The 18,862-nt window shown below is 50.3% G+C and overlaps 1 protein-coding gene across 3 annotated transcripts in view; it reads left to right on the top strand.

The window, feature by feature from the left end:
- The window catches only part of STARD8 (StAR related lipid transfer domain containing 8), a 75,645-nt gene extending 60,124 nt beyond the window's left edge, over positions 1 to 15,521 (top strand). For all 3 annotated transcript variants that reach the window (XM_084790437.1, XM_084790439.1, XM_084790438.1), the window contains 13 exons: positions 1,377 to 1,448; positions 4,248 to 4,329; positions 5,323 to 5,386; positions 6,527 to 7,917; positions 8,520 to 8,693; positions 9,486 to 9,645; positions 10,089 to 10,287; positions 10,689 to 10,899; positions 11,170 to 11,284; positions 12,323 to 12,547; positions 13,422 to 13,639; positions 13,750 to 13,926; positions 14,096 to 15,521. In XM_084790437.1, the coding sequence (XP_084646563.1) occupies positions 1,377 to 1,448; positions 4,248 to 4,329; positions 5,323 to 5,386; positions 6,527 to 7,917; positions 8,520 to 8,693; positions 9,486 to 9,645; positions 10,089 to 10,287; positions 10,689 to 10,899; positions 11,170 to 11,284; positions 12,323 to 12,547; positions 13,422 to 13,639; positions 13,750 to 13,926; positions 14,096 to 14,213 (3,206 nt within the window). In that variant the 3' untranslated portion in view covers positions 14,214 to 15,521. The remainder of the gene's footprint in view (positions 1 to 1,376; positions 1,449 to 4,247; positions 4,330 to 5,322; positions 5,387 to 6,526; positions 7,918 to 8,519; positions 8,694 to 9,485; positions 9,646 to 10,088; positions 10,288 to 10,688; positions 10,900 to 11,169; positions 11,285 to 12,322; positions 12,548 to 13,421; positions 13,640 to 13,749; positions 13,927 to 14,095) is intronic.
- Positions 15,522 to 18,862: the final 3,341 nt, after the last annotated feature.

Raw genomic sequence — 18,862 nt, 5'->3', positions numbered from 1 at the left:
CAATTCTCACCAGTGTGTGATCCTTTGGGTGCTTATTACTATATATTTTTTTTATAGCTTCCACCTTCCCCTGCTCTTCTCTCCTGAGTCTACTTGCATTTCTGAAAGAGTGTTATAAGAGTTCCTTTCCTTATCAATCCAGGCTGACAAGGTCTCCTCCTAGATTTCCTTGTAAGTGAGCTCTAAGATTATAGAGCTTTTTCTTCTTGGAAAAAAAACAAAAACAAAAACAAACCCAGCAGTCTCCTTAGAGTTCCTTGGTCCTCAGGGCCACCACACACAGAAGGAATGCTGAGGGCAAGAATCTACAGTCAGCGCAGCTCTGCTGAGACCAGCAGCTTTGCCTTGCAAAGCCCACAGTGCCACCGTCCATGGCTGCAGGATCTCCCTGGGCAGTACCTTGGTTCCGCCTACATGAGGAACAAGTAGCTGCTGCTGCATAATCCCAGAGCTCTGCTGTTACTGTTTAGCCTCCCCAGTGGCCAGCAGGGCCTCTTCTGTGCCTTCTCTCTGGCCGTACATGTGTCCAACTCTGGGCCAGGTACCCCTATAGCTGAAGAGCTAGACCAACCCAGCTATTACCCTCCAAGACTCCCACAGGCCAGCACTGTGACATCCTAAAATTCAGCACTGGAGTGTTCCACAAACAGCCTGAGCCCAGACGGAGAGCTAGGACTGTCCTGGGAAGCCACCTGGGGAAGAGGCAGTGGACATTAGCGAGTAGCTAGGGAGGAAAAGAACGGGGGAACCTGCAAGTCTCCTCTCCCATCTTTTCTACTCCCATCCCCTCCTCTCAGTGTGCCAAGCCCAGGCTGGCCTTGAACTCATAATCCTCCCACCTCCACCGCCTGACTGCTGGGATTATAGGCATGTCCTGTGCCTGGCTTAAGTAATTTCCTTTCAAAGTTACACTGAGGACAAGTGCCTTCTTTACAGGTGATTATGTGTGGAATGACATTTGCCTTTCAGCGGATTGGGTGATGTTAAGTATGATAGTGACAAAGGAAGCAATAAGTACGGCTGGGCATTTCAAATAGCCTAGCTGAATGAGGATGCTCTGCCTAGGACCTGGAAGGTAGACAATCCTGGAAGCCACTGGTGATGGTGTGTTTGGGTCTAGGTCATGGGTTGGGAGAGTGGGAGGGATTGGGGACAGGTGGGATTTGGGAATGCGTTCCAGGAAGGCTGTGGCTGACACAGGAAATGGAGCACAGGGAGCAGAAGGTACCTTCACTGGCCAGTCATGTTGTGTCTTCCTTGTGATTGCTAAATTGCCAGAACTAGGTATGCTTGCCTACTGGGTGTGAGGCAGTGTTCACCCCACACTCTGTTAACCCCATTTCTCTACCCGTTTCTTTTCTTCTGTTCTGTTTTAGAAGCTGAGGCCAAAAAAGCATGTGAATGGCTTCGGGCAACAGGATTCCCTCACTATGCCCAGCTTTTTGAAGGTAAATCCATTCAATTGCTCCCCTATACCCTCACCCTATCCTCAAACTTGCTTTCCCCATCACTTTTTCAACTGCAAAATGGGTCAAACACATGCTCGGTGAAGCCACACCAAAAAACGACTGTGTATCCTGGTCTGGATCAGCTTTGTGCAGGGACTTCACTCCTGAAGCTCAGTCCTCCTCGCTGTGAGACTGTTCATCAGTTTCCATGTTTCAAAGGACCCCCATCTTGCTCACCATGTTGCTTTGTGTCCCTCCTGAGGACAGCGTGAAGGAGGAATTAACTGTGACTCCTGGAAGCTCAATTTGGACCTCACTTGGCCCACAGCGATGGCCTCATTTCTGCTTTTTCATCATTTCTCTTTATTTTTTCTGGGTTTTGTTCTTGGAGTTCTTGATGCCTATTTCTTCATCACTTGTTTTTTCATTTACCCCTGTTGCATCCTGACTTCACCCCTACTTCATCCTGTCAACCTCACTCGTCACCTCCACGGCTACTCCCCCACCGTCATCTTACTTTTAACTTTCAGTAGTGGTCAGTGCTGGTAGCCACTCCTTTTTGTCTTCTGGGATGTCTCCACCTGCCTCTTCATCTCTCGCTACTGCCCTCAGGCTGCTTTCTGGACTCTGCTTCCTCTAACTGGCATCTAAATATTAGGGTATCTCAGGGCTCAGCACAAACCCTTGCCTTTCCCCACATTTCTTTGCTATGAGATCCTCATTCGTCTCTCCTGGGACAGCTCCAGAAATGGGTCTGTCCAGACCTCGTTTGAAAGCTTCTGATTCATCAAATCAGCCACCAACTCAGCATCTTTACTCTGAGATCCAACAGGTGCGTCTGAAGGTTTGCCAAGCCTAAGACAACTCCTAGAGGCACGGGCCGTCCACTCTGTTGCTCGGGTTCTGTATATCCAGGAATTAGCGCGAAGTCCCTTCTTCCGCATGACTGAGTGTCCTGAAAGTCTTCTTCCAAAATGAAGATATTTCTTACCATCTCCGCTGCTGGGTCTGCTGTGATCCACCACTGCTCACCCAGCCTGGAGCACCAGGATCCTCCTTGACCTCTGTGCTTCTATTTCACTTCCTAGACCTGTCCACAGCAGTGACTGACCATGTGACTCATATGCTTTGCTAAGTGGAACAAATGCGAGTCCTGCGCTCTGCCTGACCACTCTTCTCTGTTCGCTACAGCCTGGCTTCCTTTCTACCTTCTAGTCCTTCCTACCCAGGCCTCTTCCCTCAACAGAACCTTGGTATTTGTGCTGCTTCTGGCTGAAAATCTTCCTAGTTTCTCTGCTTAGCTAGATTTTTCTCAGCCTTCTCCCTCCCTCCTCCCCTCTCTCCCTCTCCCTCCCTTCTTCCCTCCTTCCCTATCCTGTCTCCCTTTGCCCAGGAAAGGCCTGGGCTGTCTGCATCTTATCAAGTAGCCCCACCTCCACCAGCCTCTATTTACTGTGCTGTCATGCTCAGGTTTTTCATGGCCTTTGTGTTATCTAGGTTTAGGGTATTGTTTATTGCCTGTTTCCTATGATTGTATAAACTCTCCGAAGGCAGGGACCCCACGTTTGTGCTGCTCACTACCTTGCATGGTGCCTGGCATGACCTGGAACCAATATCAGTTGGATGAGTAAATGCGCGAATGGGTTTAATGTCTTATTCCCCGCCCCCTTTCCTTTCCCTGGGTCCTGGGAAGATGGCTCCCACTGCTCTGGAAGAAGGGACTCAAGTTGGCTTTTGGCCTCCGTTGAACCTCGCAGGCCTGCTGTCTAGACCTGGACCTCTTTTTTTTTTTTTTTGGTTTTATTTTTTTATAACACATTTTTATTGAAAAATAAAATAATTCATATTACATCTCATTTTCTATCCCATCCCATGCATCCTCCCATTCCTCCCTCCCTCCCACTTTCACCCCAATCCCCCTTCCCTATGACTGTGGCTGAGGGGGACCTCCTCCCCCTGAATATGGTGCTAGGGTATCAATAGACCTGGACCTCTTTACTTGCTTCTTCATTTCAGCTCAGGCCTCCAAGACATTTTCTAGATTTTCCCCTCAACTCCCAACTCGAACCTCCCTAGCTTTTCTCTGCCTCGTTAGCTTTCTTTCCCCCACAAGTACCTCAGTATCTCAGTACCTGAGATAAACAACTTAAAAGGTGGGACAGTGTATTTGGCCTTGTGGTTTCCCTCCATGGACGCGTGGCCCCGTTGCTTCGGGCTTGTTGCCAGGCAGAACATCACAGTGGACATGTGGAGTGGAGAAAAGCTTTGTGCCTCAGGGTGGGTTAAGAAGGAAAGGTAAGGAAGGAGGGCTAGTGTGGACCGGGGCCAAGCTCTGATACCCATTCAATGACTCAACTCTTTCCACTGGGCCCCGCTTGCTAAAGGCTCCACCACCTTCCAGGCACCTGCAGCTGGGGACTTAAGGCTTCCTGATTAAGACTCTAAGGCAGCGTTCGCGAGGTCTAAGTTCTCCTCAGCCTTCCTAATGCTGCAGCCTTTTACTATAGTCCCTCATGTTGTGGTGCCCCCAGCCACCGAATGATTTCATTGCTACTTCACAACTGTAATGTTGCTACTGTTTTGAATTGTAATGTGGATATCTGATATTCGACACCCATGAGTCTAAGGTTAAGAGACACCTTAAGAACCAAACCCTACCACTCGTATTGTATTCCTAGATTTTCCTTTTGCTGTGGCCCTGGCCTTCTTGCTTCCTTCCTTCCTTCCTGCAGCTCCAGGGTACCTGGGACCGTTTCTGATCCCCTGCCAGCCTCATCTTTGCTTCTTTCCACCACACAGAAGGTGTGTTCCCCCTGGATCTTGACTCTGTGAAGAAGGACTACAGTTTTCTGGACCAGGACTCTCTGGGGGCCCTGTGCAGGTAGGGGGATGAGGGCCAGACCTCAGAAGCCTTGAGCCCAGTTTTGAGCTTCTTTGTGGAAAAGACAACCCCCTTGGACCTTCTATTATATGGGAGCACAATTCTTTATTAATGAGGCTCCTTTTCTGCAATCCTATTTGCTCATTATGGTTGGTTACTGCGCCTAAGACACCCTCCTTTAGCCCTATCACTGTAGCTAGAAGATCCAGATAGGGTCTGATTCACGGTCCTCAAAGCATGCCTTGGATTCAGACTCTTTCTGCTTAAGCCACTTCTGCTGTTTCCTGAGGCTAAACCATGATTGATTTCTCCTTGCCTCTATTAAAGCCCCCTCACTGTATTCTGCTCACTGTATGTTAGCCTCTGTCTTCTGATCCTCCTCCCCGATAAAGCCATTCTCTCTACAGCCACCAGAGTCACCTTTTTAAAACCCCAGGTGGATGTTCTCCTCTGTTAAAACCTGCCGCTGCCTATATACAAAACAACAAAACCTTCTCCACATGACACGTTTGCCATCCTTCTTTTGACCTCCCTTGGCTCTGATCACACCCCTCCCCCTAGTTTCTTTGTTGATTGACTGTGCCCTTTCTTCTTGACCTTGTCACAGGCTCCTGCTGACATCTGGAATCGCTGCCCCTGCTTCTCTTATCCTCAGAATCACACCTCTGCATTTCCGGGAAGCCTTCTTTGACTGTATCCTATCTCTTCCTGAAAGTTCCTGGTCTTGTCCTCAGTGTGTCTGCTGTGCCTTCTGCATGCTCTTCCTGAACTTACCCCATCTGTAGTGCTTTGCTTCTGTATCTCAGCACTAGGAAGACCGAGGGTATGCTCTTCCCAGCATCATACTTAGGACATCATGGAGATTAAGCTTGGAAGAGTTTTGGTCGCTTGGTTATGGGAGATGGTGGAGGGCATCTTGAAAGTGTCTTGGTAGGCTATCTCAGGCTCTGGGGGAATTGGGAACCCTGGGTGAACATGTACTTTGTATTGCAGGAGGCTGATGACCTTGAACAATTGTGCTTCGATGAAGCTTGAGGTTCATTTTCAATGCAAACAGGTGATTCCTGGCAAGGGTGAGGTCTGTGGTCTCACAGTACCTGGGAAAATCCAAGGACATGCACTTGTGAACAAGTTCCCTTATCCAGAGGGTCCGGGATCTCTAGCATGGGGGTGCAGGTGCAGAGGCCTCCTATACTGCAGGTCCTATGGGATCACATAGGGTTTTGGTGAGTCTCACCTATAGGAACATATGAGAGCAAGCACCCTGGCTCATGCCTGACTCTACTTCCTACTCAAACCACCTCTCCCTTTGGTTTCTTGTTAATAGCTTGATCTAATGATGGCCTTCCTCAGAGAAAAACATTTACCGTCACTACTTCATTTACCGTAGCTAAAATTCTTTGAACAGTAGAAGGGACAGGGCAATGTGGCAGAAAGGTCTTAGAAGTCAGGAGCCTTACCTCCATGAGACTTTATTCCCCGATCCCTAGCCTCATTTTCTCATCACTACAGTGAGTCAGGAGACTGGACACATTGCTCTCTGAGACGTTTCCAACTTGTCCACTCCTTACAAAAGCCATAAGGCCTCTTTGAATATAGCCTTGCAAGTAAGCCTCATGACCTCATTGCTTGTCGGGGACACATTTGTTGTCTCCTCTGCAGCTTTCCCTACCAGAGGCCTGCAGTCAGGTAGGGTAGCAAATTCATAAAGTGCTGGCTTGGGGACACTTCTGCCACTGACTACTAAGCACCCTTTGGCAAGCTTCAACTCCTGTCCGGGTGTTTCCTCCATTTACCAAGGAGAAATGTAATTAGAAGATCTACAATCTCCTCTAGCTCTCAGATACCATAATTTTAATCTAAGGCCATAGCCTATAAACATTTAAGAACCTCTGTGCTTGACGTAACCATGACAACAAGTGACCTTGGGTAAATGTCTTCTGACTTATGTCACTTTATCTGTGAAATGGGGGTAGTGGATTAGTCAGATGACTGTCACCATATGTCTAGGCTCCATCTGTGATTCCCAGGTTCCTACAGTACTCTGGGAGCTAGCTTTCCATTCCTAGTCCACATTTTCTACCAGAAAGCAAAGTTCTTCACCCTGCCCTACCCGAAAGCATTTGGAAGTAGAGTAGAACACATGTCTTGTCTGTTGGGCTTCTGTGACGCGCCCCCTCCTATGATGCCTCCCCAGGATGAAGACTCAGAAGAGGAGCAATGCACCATCAGCAGACATTGGGCCTTTGAGCAGGAAAGCAAGTGTGGGTCTCCCATGGGCTCTTCTGCCCTGCTGGCCCCACCAAGCCCTAGCCTCCTGGGGACCTCAAGCTGTGAAAGTGTCCTCACAGAACTTAGCGCTGCCTCCTTGCCAGCCATCTCTGTGAGCCTTTCACCGGAGTCAGCAGACCCGTCCTTGTTAAGTCATGTCCCCAGCGCAAGTAATCAGCCCTTCCTTAGTCCCACCCAGGGCCAGGAGAGTTCCCAAGACAAAGCAAAGAAGCATTATTCCCGAAGCTTCCTCAAACACCTTGAATCTCTGAGGAGGAAAGAAAAGGGTGACAGTCGTCAAACAGAGCCTGAGCAACGCCTGGCCACCTCAGAAAAGGCCACCAAAGCTTCATCTTTTCGCAGTTGCCGTGGCTTCCTCTCAGCTGGATTTTACAGGGCCAAGAATAGGGCCACCACTTCAGCCAGGAGCAGAGATAGTGAGACTCACAAGGCCTGGGAGGCTTGGCCTGTAGCCACATTCCGGCATCCTCAGCCTATACGCCGGCGTGACTGCCTGGTGCATGTGCCCAGGGACCATAAGCCAGGCACATTCCCTCGTTCTCTGTCCATTGAAAGCCTTTGTCCAGATGATGGCCATCACCTGGCAGATTGGCAGCCAGGTAGGTGCTGGGGCTATGAAGGGCGCCGGGGCTCCTGTGGTTCCACAGGCAGCCATGTCAGCATTTACGACAACTTGCCCGAGCTGTACCCAGCTGAGCCTATACAGGCTAAGGCTGAAGATGAGGAGAGTGAAGGCAGCTATGCCCATTTAGATGACATCCTGGAGCACGTGTGGGGGCTCCAGCAACGGGTAGAGCTCTGGTCTCAGACCATGTACCCAGACTTGAGGCTTGGAGATAGGGAGGAGGGAGAGGAGGAAGAAGAGGAAGCTACTTCATCGGTGGAAATAGCCACAGGCGAGGTGGAAGGCCAGGATGAAGACCTAGCCCAGGCAGAGTCTCAGGTCCACAGAGAGTTCCCAACCCAAGCCAAGGAGGAAGTCCCACTGATAGTCCTGGCTCAGGACCCCACTGTGGTTGAATCACTGGTACAGGCTGAGGCTAAGAAGGCTCCAGCCGAGGCCCAGGATCATGAGCAAGAAGCAAAGGCAGCTGCAGAGCCCACATCAGCCTCCAGCCTGTCTGTGGAAGAAGGGTGCTCCGTTTCTGATACCGCGGTTTCCTCCAGTGAACTTGACAGTAGTGGCAACTCCAGAAGCGAGGCTGAAGGTGGAGAAGCCCTGGTAGGACCCCAGGCATCAGTGCCCCTGGAGCGGCGGGATTCAGGTGTTGGGGCCTCACTTACCAGACCTTGCAGGTAAGAGTTTGGGGTAGGGATGGGAATGGGGTTCCCTCTCAGTCTCTACCTTCTCTCTGCTCTTCTTTCTTAGTCATAAAGATGGCGGGGTGGGGGTGGGGGAAATGTTCTTGGGGGGTGGGGATCAGGAGACCATTTCCAGGCAGCCAGTCCCAAGAGAAAAAGAGACCAAGTTCAAGAAACTGGAGTTCCGAATGTTCAGTACTGGCTCTAAGCCTGGTGTGGCCTCGAGAAAGTGGGGCTTTTTCAGGATTTGGTTTCCTCATCTTAGCCGCAAGGGTGTTAGAGATGGCATCTGCTGCTCGGTTTTAATGATGAGGGTTTCTTGCCATGGTGGCATTAGAATGGGTGGAGGCCAGTACTGCCTTTTGGGACTAAATGGATCTGAACTTGCTGCCACCCTCCATGAGAGTTTCTTGAACCCAGGCTGACCCCAAAGCTGAAACCAAACTTTTGCCAACCCACAGCCCCAGAGCGTTCCCATTTCCCTATACTTCCTTTTTGGATGGGGGAGGCAATAAAAAGGGACCAGAAGGACATGATGTTTCTCTAAGGCTTAGCAAGCCTGTGTCTCCGGTGCTCTCCGCCTGTCTGTCCCCTAGGAAACTCCGTTGGCATAGCTTCCAGAACTCCCACCGACCTAGCCTCAACTCTGAGTCCTTGGAGATCAACAGGCAGTTTGCGGGCCAGATCAACTTGCTGCACAAGGGCTCGCTGCTGCGGCTCACTGGCTTCATGGAGAAGTATACTGTGCCCCACAAACAGGCCTGGGGATGGTGAGTGTCTCTTGAGCCGTGCAGGACAGGAGCTATGGGCTTGCCTAGATTCTATGTCCGAGGAGCACAGTCCAGAGACAGGACAGACGGGCAGGCTGAGGCCACAGGCCAGTGGAGTGGTACTGTTCCAGGAGGCTAGAGGGGCCGTGTGAGGATACACGTGGTCTGGAAATCCCCAGGTCCTCCAGCTGTTCTTTCTCCTTCCCAGCTTCCATGCTGCCATCAGGGAGGTTGTTGTCCTAAAATACACTTTGGTTGTCGCGTATCAAGTACATAAACAGCCTTGTGGCTTCCCATTGTCCACATTCCTTTCCGTCTGGATCTTCTCGTGTTCTGGGGTAGTCCCGTCCTCTGGCCCTTTAAGTCACCTGTTCTCGAGCAGTGTCATCTTGATGGCCTGTGGGATGAGTTGCCCTTCTCCCTGTGTTTTAGTTCATGCTGTCCTTTCTACCTAGAGTGGGTTTGCCTCACTCCCGCTGTGGGACAATACCGCCCTGTCCTGCAGGAGCCTGCTGACTTACCACATCCTCTCTATAGGCCTCTCTGACCTAGTAGGTGTACTTATCCTTCCTAATGGTTCTTCCTCTAAGCTCAAAACCTACGGCTGGCCACCTGATGTACTGATGAGGGCTCCTATGTCCCTGTGGCTTTCGCGGGCTGAGGGTAAAAGCAGGTGCTCGCTGAATGTGGCTCCTGAGGACACGGTGTGTTCTCTACTCCTCTCGCTTCTAGGCAATAGAGAGCCTTCGAACCGAGTTCTCTCCTCCTGATTGCTTCTTCACCCCCAAACAGGTCAATGCCCAAGTTTATGAAAAGGAACAAGACTCCAGACTACCGGGGACATCATGTATTCGGAGTGCCGCCCCTCATCCATGTGCAGCGCACAGGCCAGCCTTTACCCCAGAGCATTCAGCAAGCCATGCGCTACCTACGGAGCCAGTGCCTGGACCAGGTGGGTCATCCTTGGGGAGCCTGCAGAGAAGTGATGCTAGGAGCTGAGGAAGGCCCAAGGCTGACCGCTCTGTCTCTCCTCTTGGGTTGGGCTGCTTGCCGGAAAGCCTTCCCTTCCTTTGCAAGGCGCAGCAAGGGATGACGCCAAAGCTCCTTTCCTTTCTTTATGGCTGGAGTCTCCTGCCCACTTTTGGAGCAGCTTCTTCTTTCTGTCCCAGGCTTTGTAGTCTTTCTAGTCTCCAAACCTGGCTTCATCTAAGGCCACCTGTTCTGCCTTATCTCCATGACAGCCATCTTTCTCTGTGGACTTACTTGCATCAGGAAACCTGCCAGGCATCCCAATCTCCACGATGGCCTGTATCCCTGACACCCCAGTTCTGGGCTGCCCTCACAGTCTCCCTTCTCCCCTGCATTTCACCTTATTCCTCCCTCTCAATGGGTCAGGTGGGCATCTTCCGGAAGTCTGGGGTCAAGTCGAGGATTCAGAGCCTGCGCCAAATGAACGAGACCTCCCCTGACAACGTGTGCTATGAGGGCCAGTCGGCCTACGATGTGGCTGATCTGCTGAAGCAGTATTTTAGGGACCTGCCTGAGCCCATTTTTACCAGCAAGCTCACCGCCACTTTCCTACAAATCTACCAGCGTAAGTCCCCTGTACTCTTTCTTACTAACCCATCCTACCCTCAGCCTGCCCGATGCAGAGGGGCTTGCAGAAAATGGACCTGGCAGCTGGCCACATGAGCTCATGGGGACCATTTATCCTCTGGATTTGAAAAGATGCTCGGAGAGGGGCCACATTCTACTACTCCCTCAGACCTGGTTTTGGTAGGGTAGACTGAGACCCTGAGGAAAGGCCTTTCCCAAAGGCTGTCTATCCTGTGTGCTAGAGCAGAGCTAGAGCTAGCTGCCAGGGGTGACCCAAAGCCCATCTGACCCTTTCCATCGGAGCCTGTCAGGCCTTGTGCTTTCTGGAAAGCAGGAAGCCTGCTGCTGGTGCTTCTGGGGGGAAATAAAGACGGTCCTTCTGCCTCTTCTGTCCTGCAGTCCTCCCCAAAGAACAGTGGTTGGCGGCAGCACAGGCTGCCACCTTGCTGCTCCCTGACGAGAACCGGGAAGTGCTGCAGACCCTACTCTACTTCCTAAGTGATATCGCCTCTGCTGAGGAAAACCAGATGACAGCTGGCAACCTGGCGGTGTGTCTGGCACCCTCCATCTTCCACCTCAACGTCTCTAAGAAGGACAGCCCCTCACCCAGGTGAACGGGGTAGTACACGCTGGGGCCTGCGCAGGAGAATGTGGTTCCATGGAACTTTTTGGACTTTGGGAGCTACTAGTGCTGTTCTTGCCCCTGCCCTAAAGGGGTTTTGGCCTTAGCCACTGTGGAGGAGGCCTTTCCTGAAAGACGCCAAATGATTCTATCTATGCTCAGGACTGGGAAGGTGGCTTCCCAAGAACTAAGAGGCAGCTGCCATCCGTCTTGTCTTATGCCTTAGTGCCATCTTGTTCTGTCCCTATCTCCCTCCAGGATCAAGAGCAAACGCAGCCTGGTCGGCCGGCCAGGCCCTAGGGACCTGAGTGAGAACATGGCTGCCACCCAAGGCCTATCACACATGATTAGTGACTGCAAGAAACTTTTCCAGGTAAGTCGGGCAAGACTGTGGGACCTGCTTATCAGAATCACCAGGCCTGACCTTTGGACTCTGTATCAGGAGGGTTCTAGAGCAGTGACTCTCAACCTGCGGGTAATGACTCCTCTGGCAAATTTGTGTCTTCGAAAATTTTGACATTACGATTCATTACAGTAACAAAAGTACAGTTATGAAGTAGGACCAAAAATAATTTTATGGGGGTCACCCACAACATGAGGAAGTGTATAAAACATTACAAAGGTTGAGGAACAGAACTGATAGAATGTGTATGTATGTACACACACACACACACACACCACACACACACACATACACACACACACACACACATACACACACACAAAACTGATAGATTGAATATGGATATATATATATATCATGGCTTTAAAGGCTGTGGTCTGGCTAGTCCAACAATGGCTATCTCCCAATAGAAAGGCAAGAATCCAGTAGTTGTTCAGTCCATGAGGGTGATCTTTGATCTGTGTTGGACTCCTCAAATAGGTTCTAATACCAGCGAAGAAATGCCTCAGCAGCAGGAGAGATAAGCTTGCCAGCAAGAGCCAGGGCAAACAGGATAAAAGCAAAAAAGCTTCATTTTAACATGTCTTTTCATGCAGACTGCCACCAGAAGGTGTGGCCCAGACTTAGGGCGGATCTTCTGATCTCAAATGACCCAGACGTAGGGCGGGTCTTCTCACCTCAAAGCGTCCAATAAATAAACTCCTCCACAAGTGTGCCCGGCTGATTGGTTCTTAAGTGATTCCAGTTTTAGTCAAGTTGACAACCTAGATAGCCATCACAGACCCTAAGTCAGGCAAGAAGCCCAGCTTGACACTTATCCCTCAAGCTCCAATTTATGAACCTTCTTCATCAGTTTCTTATGCAGTATAATAGCCATGCTTCTCCACTTACTCTTAACACTGACATTTGTAGGGGTACTCTGCTCTTTATAGCACCCACTCAGTGTGTGTGTGTGTGTGTGTGTGTGTGTGTGTGTGTGTGTGTGTGTGTGTGTGTGTGTCTTCCCAGGTGCCCCAGGATATGGTGGTGCAACTATGTGGCTCATACAGTGCAGCTGAGCTCAGTCCTCCTGGCCCTGCCCTGGCTGAGCTGAGACAGGCACAGGCTGCTGGGGTGAGTCTGAGCCTTTACATGGAGGAGAGTGTGCAGGAGCTGCTTCGGGATGCTGCAGAACGCTTCAAGGGCTGGACCAATGTGCCGGGGCCCCAGCACACAGAGCTAGCTTGCAGGAAGGTGAGCGCCACACTCTTCCGTTTTGTTGTAGGCTGTGAGAGAGGACTAAGTTCGTTCCATAGAGTTGCTCTGTTAGCCATAAAGGGCCTGTGCTTGGTACTTGGGGGGTGACAGCCAGCTGAACAAGTGTGTGAAGGAGTCAAGAGCCATGTGAGGCCAATGCATCTGGCTGGGGCCACGTGCCTGGGTTGTCTTCCATAGCGCCACTTCAGACTCACTGCCATCATACTATATAGTTCACTGAAACGCCTGGGTCTCCTTTAGTCCTGGACAGGCAAAGCCCCTTGCAATACCCACTCGATCTTTCTATTTCCTGCTGCCTGGACTGATCGGCCTCCAAGTAAGACCTCTCTCAGGCCACATTTAGTTGCCACATCATAGCTTCCTCTATCCAGCACCTGCAGTGCAGGCCAGGGGTGGAGGTGGCTCCTAGCAGTGCCTCTCTGTTAGTACCTTGCTGTTTCTGGGATGTTGATCATGAGTGACACTGCACCCAGACATTTCCTGTATATAGAATGACCATGACTAAACCCTCCCCATGAAGTTAAGGTAGGGAACTGGCAAAGAACCTGGCACATGCAAAATGCTTAGATGGCAAATCCATTAATAATAATTGCCCCCTTGCTTCTCCCTCCCATCCAGAAATACCATATACTGTACCCACATTATCATAGGCCCAGTAAGCATCTGAATGTGTGGGATCCATCTTTGCTTTGTGCTCTAGAGCAGGCTGAGAAGCAGGAATGTAAAAAGGACAGAGAAGTAGGGGTCCGTGTCAGTTGGTCTGCGTCTGGGTCAGGAGGCCTGGTCTGGCATGAATTTGGAGCTCTCTCACCTTGATAAATGTTTTTATCCCCACCCCTTTGGCTTGTAGGCACCAGATGGGCACCCGCTTCGGATGTGGAAAGCATCCACAGAAGTGGCTGCCCCTCCAGCTGTGGTGCTGCATCGTGTCCTTCGGGAGCGGGCCCTGTGGGATGAGGACTTACTGCGGGCCCAGGTGCTGGAAGCCCTGATGCCAGGAGTGGAGCTTTACCACTACGTCACTGACAGCATGGCACCCCACCCTTGCCGTGACTTTGTGGTGCTCAGGTGAGAGGCTCCTGCTACTATTCTGGCTGGGCTCCAGGAACCAGGAAGGTGGGGCGAAAGCCAATAGCAGGGATATGAACATGGCCTCTTGCCCCTCCTCTGTGTTCCAGGATGTGGCGCTCAGACCTGCCTCGTGGTGGGTGCCTCCTTGTCTCCCAGTCCCTGGATCCTGAGCAACCTATCCCAGAGTCTGGAGTGCGTGCCCTTATGCTTACCTCCCAGTACCTCATGGAGCCCTGTGGCCTGGGCCGCTCTCGCCTCACTCACATCTGCCGTGCTGACCTCAGGTACCAGGCTTAGGATACCTGCCTCACCCCCTTGGCTCTGAGCCCATTCCCTGCTTCTACCTTATGCCAGTGATGCCCAGTGTGGGAGAGAGTTCCTTTCTTCCTTTTCCCCAACAAAGGCCCCAGTGGAAACCCAATTTCTCATGTCTGCCTGCCTCTTCCTCCCCAGGGGCCGTTCTCCTGACTGGTACAACAAAGTCTTTGGGCATTTATGTGCCATGGAAGTGGCAAAGATCCGGGACTCTTTCCCTACACTTCAGGCAGCTGGCCCTGAAACAAAGCTGTAAGCCTTAGGCTGACATTGCCTAGGCCCCTGCCACCAAAGAAATGAGAGGGAATAAGTCCTGAGACACCTCTAGGGACAGAGCCAGGTCTAGGTGGCCCGGCTGTCCGTCCTCTTACATCCTAATGCAACTCTGCACAGACACAAGAGAAGAGGGTGTAGGTGTTCTGCCTCCACCCACCATCATCCCCCATTCTTCTCCCAAGAGAAGATAATCCTGTTAGTGGCAAGAAGACCGGTGCTGCCCACCTGACCAAGAAGACCCTACTGTATCTGGAGCCCCAGCAGCTACCTACTGACAGAGAGGAAGAAGATGGAGAGCATTTGTGTGGCCTGGGCTCTCTGCCAGAGAAAGAAACCAGGCCATCTTGTTTGGTGCTAGGGTTCCTTTGAGTTTGGATATGAGGTCCTGATCCTGCCTTGGGGGCCAACATTGACCCTGAATGCAGGTCTGGAACAACTGATGGGGAACAGAATAGGGAAGCACAAACCACCACAATCCGTTTTATTTCTATAAATGTGATGCTGACTCTTATGGAGCAGATTGAGAGTGGCCCTATGGGCCCTTAGTAGATAACATGACGAACTGGGATAGCTTGGGATATGAGGGTGAAAAACCTTTTTTTTTTCCTCAAGCCCCAAGATACCAATTAACCATCCTCCCCTACTTCAGCCCACACTTTAAGCTACTACTCCCTAGAGTTGTGGGCAGCCTTTGGCTACTCATGGCCAAAGCTATAGGTAAATTAGCTCATTCCCACGACACAGGCCAGGCCAAAGCTGAGAGTAGCAGCAAGATGCACAGATGTACCCTCATGCATTTTGCCCATAGTGGTGGTCAATAAGAACAGTCCTTTCCTAGAGTAGATACCCTGGACAGAACACATGGAAGGGCTTACCTTAGCCATCCTGACTTTGATCCCAGTCTGATTTATCCCACCCAGTGGTTACGTTTGTTCAGACAGAAATCCGGCAGCCATTCAGAGGCCAAGTGGTGCTTTCTTTGTCTTTGGTTGGGTAACTGGATTGTGGTGGGTTGCAGCCATCATTATAATATTAATCCTCTTTTTCTCTGTACCTATAAATACTGTACAGCCAAAATATATATGTGTATATGTATATATACATATGTATATACCTATACATATACACGCATATCTGCATGCACATAAACCACTCCCTCTTGAGTATATTATAATCTCTGGGAGGAAGCAGGGTCTGGAGGGCTGGGCTAAGGCCCTCCTGTTTTAAGGAGAGAGGAAAGGTGAGGGCAGTTCCCTCTGCAAAACAATAAAGCACGACTGGAGATGCACACTGGCTGTGTAGATGCATTTTTGCTGAGACAATGGGCTGGGGACAAAGGTTACAGCTCCAAACCATAAGTCACAGGTTGTAAGCATTTACCCTGGCTTCTGTTGAGTCTCAACATATTGTGTCAGGACTTGGGGTAACACCATGGGAAAAAGAGAAGACCTCATGTCTTGGGAAGGTGGTTGGGAAGGCAGGCAGAATTTGGAGAAGCCAAGACTCAGACAAAAACTTGAAATTCCATTCCATGACTAGGCTAGGGTCCTGGATTTGAGCAGCAGCTTGCACCAGGAGCTCAGGAGTCCATAACAGCCCTGAGGATGGTTGTGCCTGGCTCAGCTTGCTTTTGTTTCACTCCTATGCAGTCCAGGCAAAGCAAAAACAGTAAGGATACAGCCCTCAGTGGTTTGGAGGAGGGTCCTGTGCCATATACACAACTGTTGCTACTAAGGGGGTGTCCAAAACTCAGAGGTGCCCAAGGCTTCTGCTAAGGGCCCGGGAGATAGTGGGATTGGCCTGGGAGATTATTTCAAGATTAGGGGGTATGCAGTGTTTCAGGGGTAAAGCTTCAGTACTGGGCCTCCATATACCTAGCGCTGGGAGGCAGAGAAGAACACATTGGTTTCCTTAAGACAGATTGGAGTTTTCTAGTTGATATTCTATCTGGCTCTTATGTCATAGAAATTATTTCTCCAGCTTACAAGTTTGATCCTGCCCAAGTTGATATCACTTCAAAAGAAAGAAATTATAGCAAGATATGTGAATTGCATCAAAGCAACAGAAGTGGTCGGACTACTCTGTCTTCTCTGAATGAAACCTTCTAGTCTACCTTCTTACAGGGTTAGGATGGAATCATAGGACTTGACAGACACTCTGATGCAAAGAGAGTCACGACAATGGTTTTTCCATTACTGATATTTGTGCTTCGGCCAAATGTGGCCAACACAAGTATTTGCAACAGCAGAAGCAGTAAAACATGCAAAAGGGGGGGGACAAGCAAAAAACAAGCTAATCAGGGTTACAGCTGCCATCACAGAAACAAGCCAATGCCGTGTGGCATCCATATCGTGATGCAAGATGGTGTGAAGCCACTATGGTAAACTGAGTCATCCTGAAAGTTGGTCTTATAAATTGCTCTCAATATTAACTTCTTAGCACCTGTTTTGTACTTGGTACACAAGAAAATCCAGCTTTTATCCTTTGTCTTTATGAGGACAATACAGATGTCACTGAAAATGACATGAGTAAATTATATGAAGTACTAGTGTACATTGTATATATTAAAAGAACTGTCAATCCAGAAGGGAAAAAAATCCTTGTAAGATCCAAGGCACAGGTGAAAAGAAAGTCATACAACTTAGATATCTGAGCAATATATGTATGGACATTTTTGTGACCATATAGTATGCTTAGGTAAGTCAAATGAAACTATGACATCACTCAGGGACAGACTCTGATGGAAAGGTCAATGAGTAAGCAGCCTATTACTATGCCTGTTAAATGGCACACCAGAGCACAGGCTTTGGAATACTGAAAGCATTTGCACTCACCCAGGAATGCCATTACCTGGGTGCAAAAGTCCTGCTGCCTGTCACAGCTCAGCTTCATCAGAGCTCCAATAGGGACTTGTGAATGATGCTTTGTCACATATCTGGCTACCTGAGCATTCAGGTAGGAATCCTATAACTTGAATCACAACCAATCACAGCCAAAACAGACCTGGGCCTCCATCAAATCCCCTTTAGCTCCTCCTTTCACTGACCTTCAGCTTCTACTTGTCAATGCATATTTTTGGCTTTTCCTCATCAGTACTCCATAGGACCTTGGAAGGCAAAAATCCAGCCAGCCTCTGGGTATTGGGGGGCACAAAAGGGTAGCTTTGGGCTGGAAGGGAGCATAACTAGGGGTGTCCTTTGTGTGCCTTATCTGACAATGAGACAGATCATGGAAAATGGGGCAGGCTCCTGGAAGAAACAACAGTCCTCAAGCATTCTCTATGAGGCCTCTGATACCCTGAACTGGCTGCCAGGGCAGAGGTGCCCCAGGTAGGCCCTGTTGCATCAAGAGACCATGGGGTGGTGAGAGAAGCTGGGAGAACAGTCTGTAGTTCCACATGGACACCCCCCTCAAACCCTGCGGCTTCTTCCCAGGCAGTCATGGGCTAAGTAACCCAGCAAGATATGGTACAGCTGCTTAGCCAGCCTGCCTCATACCCACGTGTTTGCTTGTAATCCTTCCAGAGACCTTCACATTTCCTAAGAACCAACACCTCCAGTAGGGCTTGTGATCACATGGAGCAATGGCCTGAGAACTTGCATTTCCGGCAAGCTCTCAGGTGATGCCAGGCTGCCGGTTCTCACTTGGTGCCCTCAGATCTCTGAGTCCTGGATGTCAATGCACATCAGGCTGTATTCTCAGTCACTGGATCCCTGTTGCACCGTGGTTTAGCCACCCTCTAGAGTCAGGGCTAGGACCCCATCCCTCTTGGGCTTGGTCTGGTCCTGCCAGGAGTCAACAGCCACTCAGAGCTGCCCCATAGTGCGCATCACTACACGTGCTGTCACCAGCCCCTGAGCTTGGGTAACCACAAAACAGCTGTGCACATGCACTGGTGGGAAGAGGCCCAGGTGGGTGACATGGGCACTGTGTAGACACTGATGGGAAGCTGCAGACTCCAAAAGGAGGGCATGCATCTTGGGCTGCTCTTGCAGCTGCCCCTATAGATAGAAGAGGCTGATCAGCTACCTGGACTAAGCAAGCCTCTGAGAGCTGGAAGCTGCAGCCTGGAGCCAGCCTTGGTATAGTCCACAAGAGGGCAGTGGTACTCCATGGGGGATGTGGGCCACACTAGCCAGGAAGCTACTGAAAGTAAAGCCCACCCTCAGCTACTGCCTCCCAGGCTTGCCAGGGTCCTCTGCTTTCTAGGCCTTTCCATTCTCGGGGTCATCCTGACCTTGTGCCTTCCCCTGCCCCTCAGTTCTCCCCAAGCCTTTGAAATAAGGAGGCCTTTTTTCATGTGGGCCAGTGATTGGTCCAACAAAGCTTTACTGAGTGTTTAGTATGTGACAGCCCCTGCTGTTACACCAGGCATAGCCCAGGGACTGATGTGAGTAAGAACCCCTGCACTTGCTGAACAACCTTTCAACATGAGGAACACATATAGTAAGTCATCAAAGTGGTGAGTGTGTTTGAGAGTGACCAGTGCTATAGCAAACAGAGTAGGCAGGCAGCAGAGACTGTATTTTGCTTCCATTGATTTATCCATCCATCCATCCATCCGTCCGTCCATCCATCCATTCATCCATTTATCCATCCATCTGTCCATCCATCTATCCACCCACCCCA

The sequence above is a fragment of the Acomys minous genome (genome assembly GCF_964271855.1).
Source record: "Acomys minous genome assembly, chromosome: 7".
Classification (NCBI taxonomy): domain Eukaryota; kingdom Metazoa; phylum Chordata; class Mammalia; order Rodentia; family Muridae; genus Acomys; species Acomys minous.
Note: the sequence above shows the minus strand (reverse complement) of the source record. Positions and strands in the feature narration are given on the sequence as shown.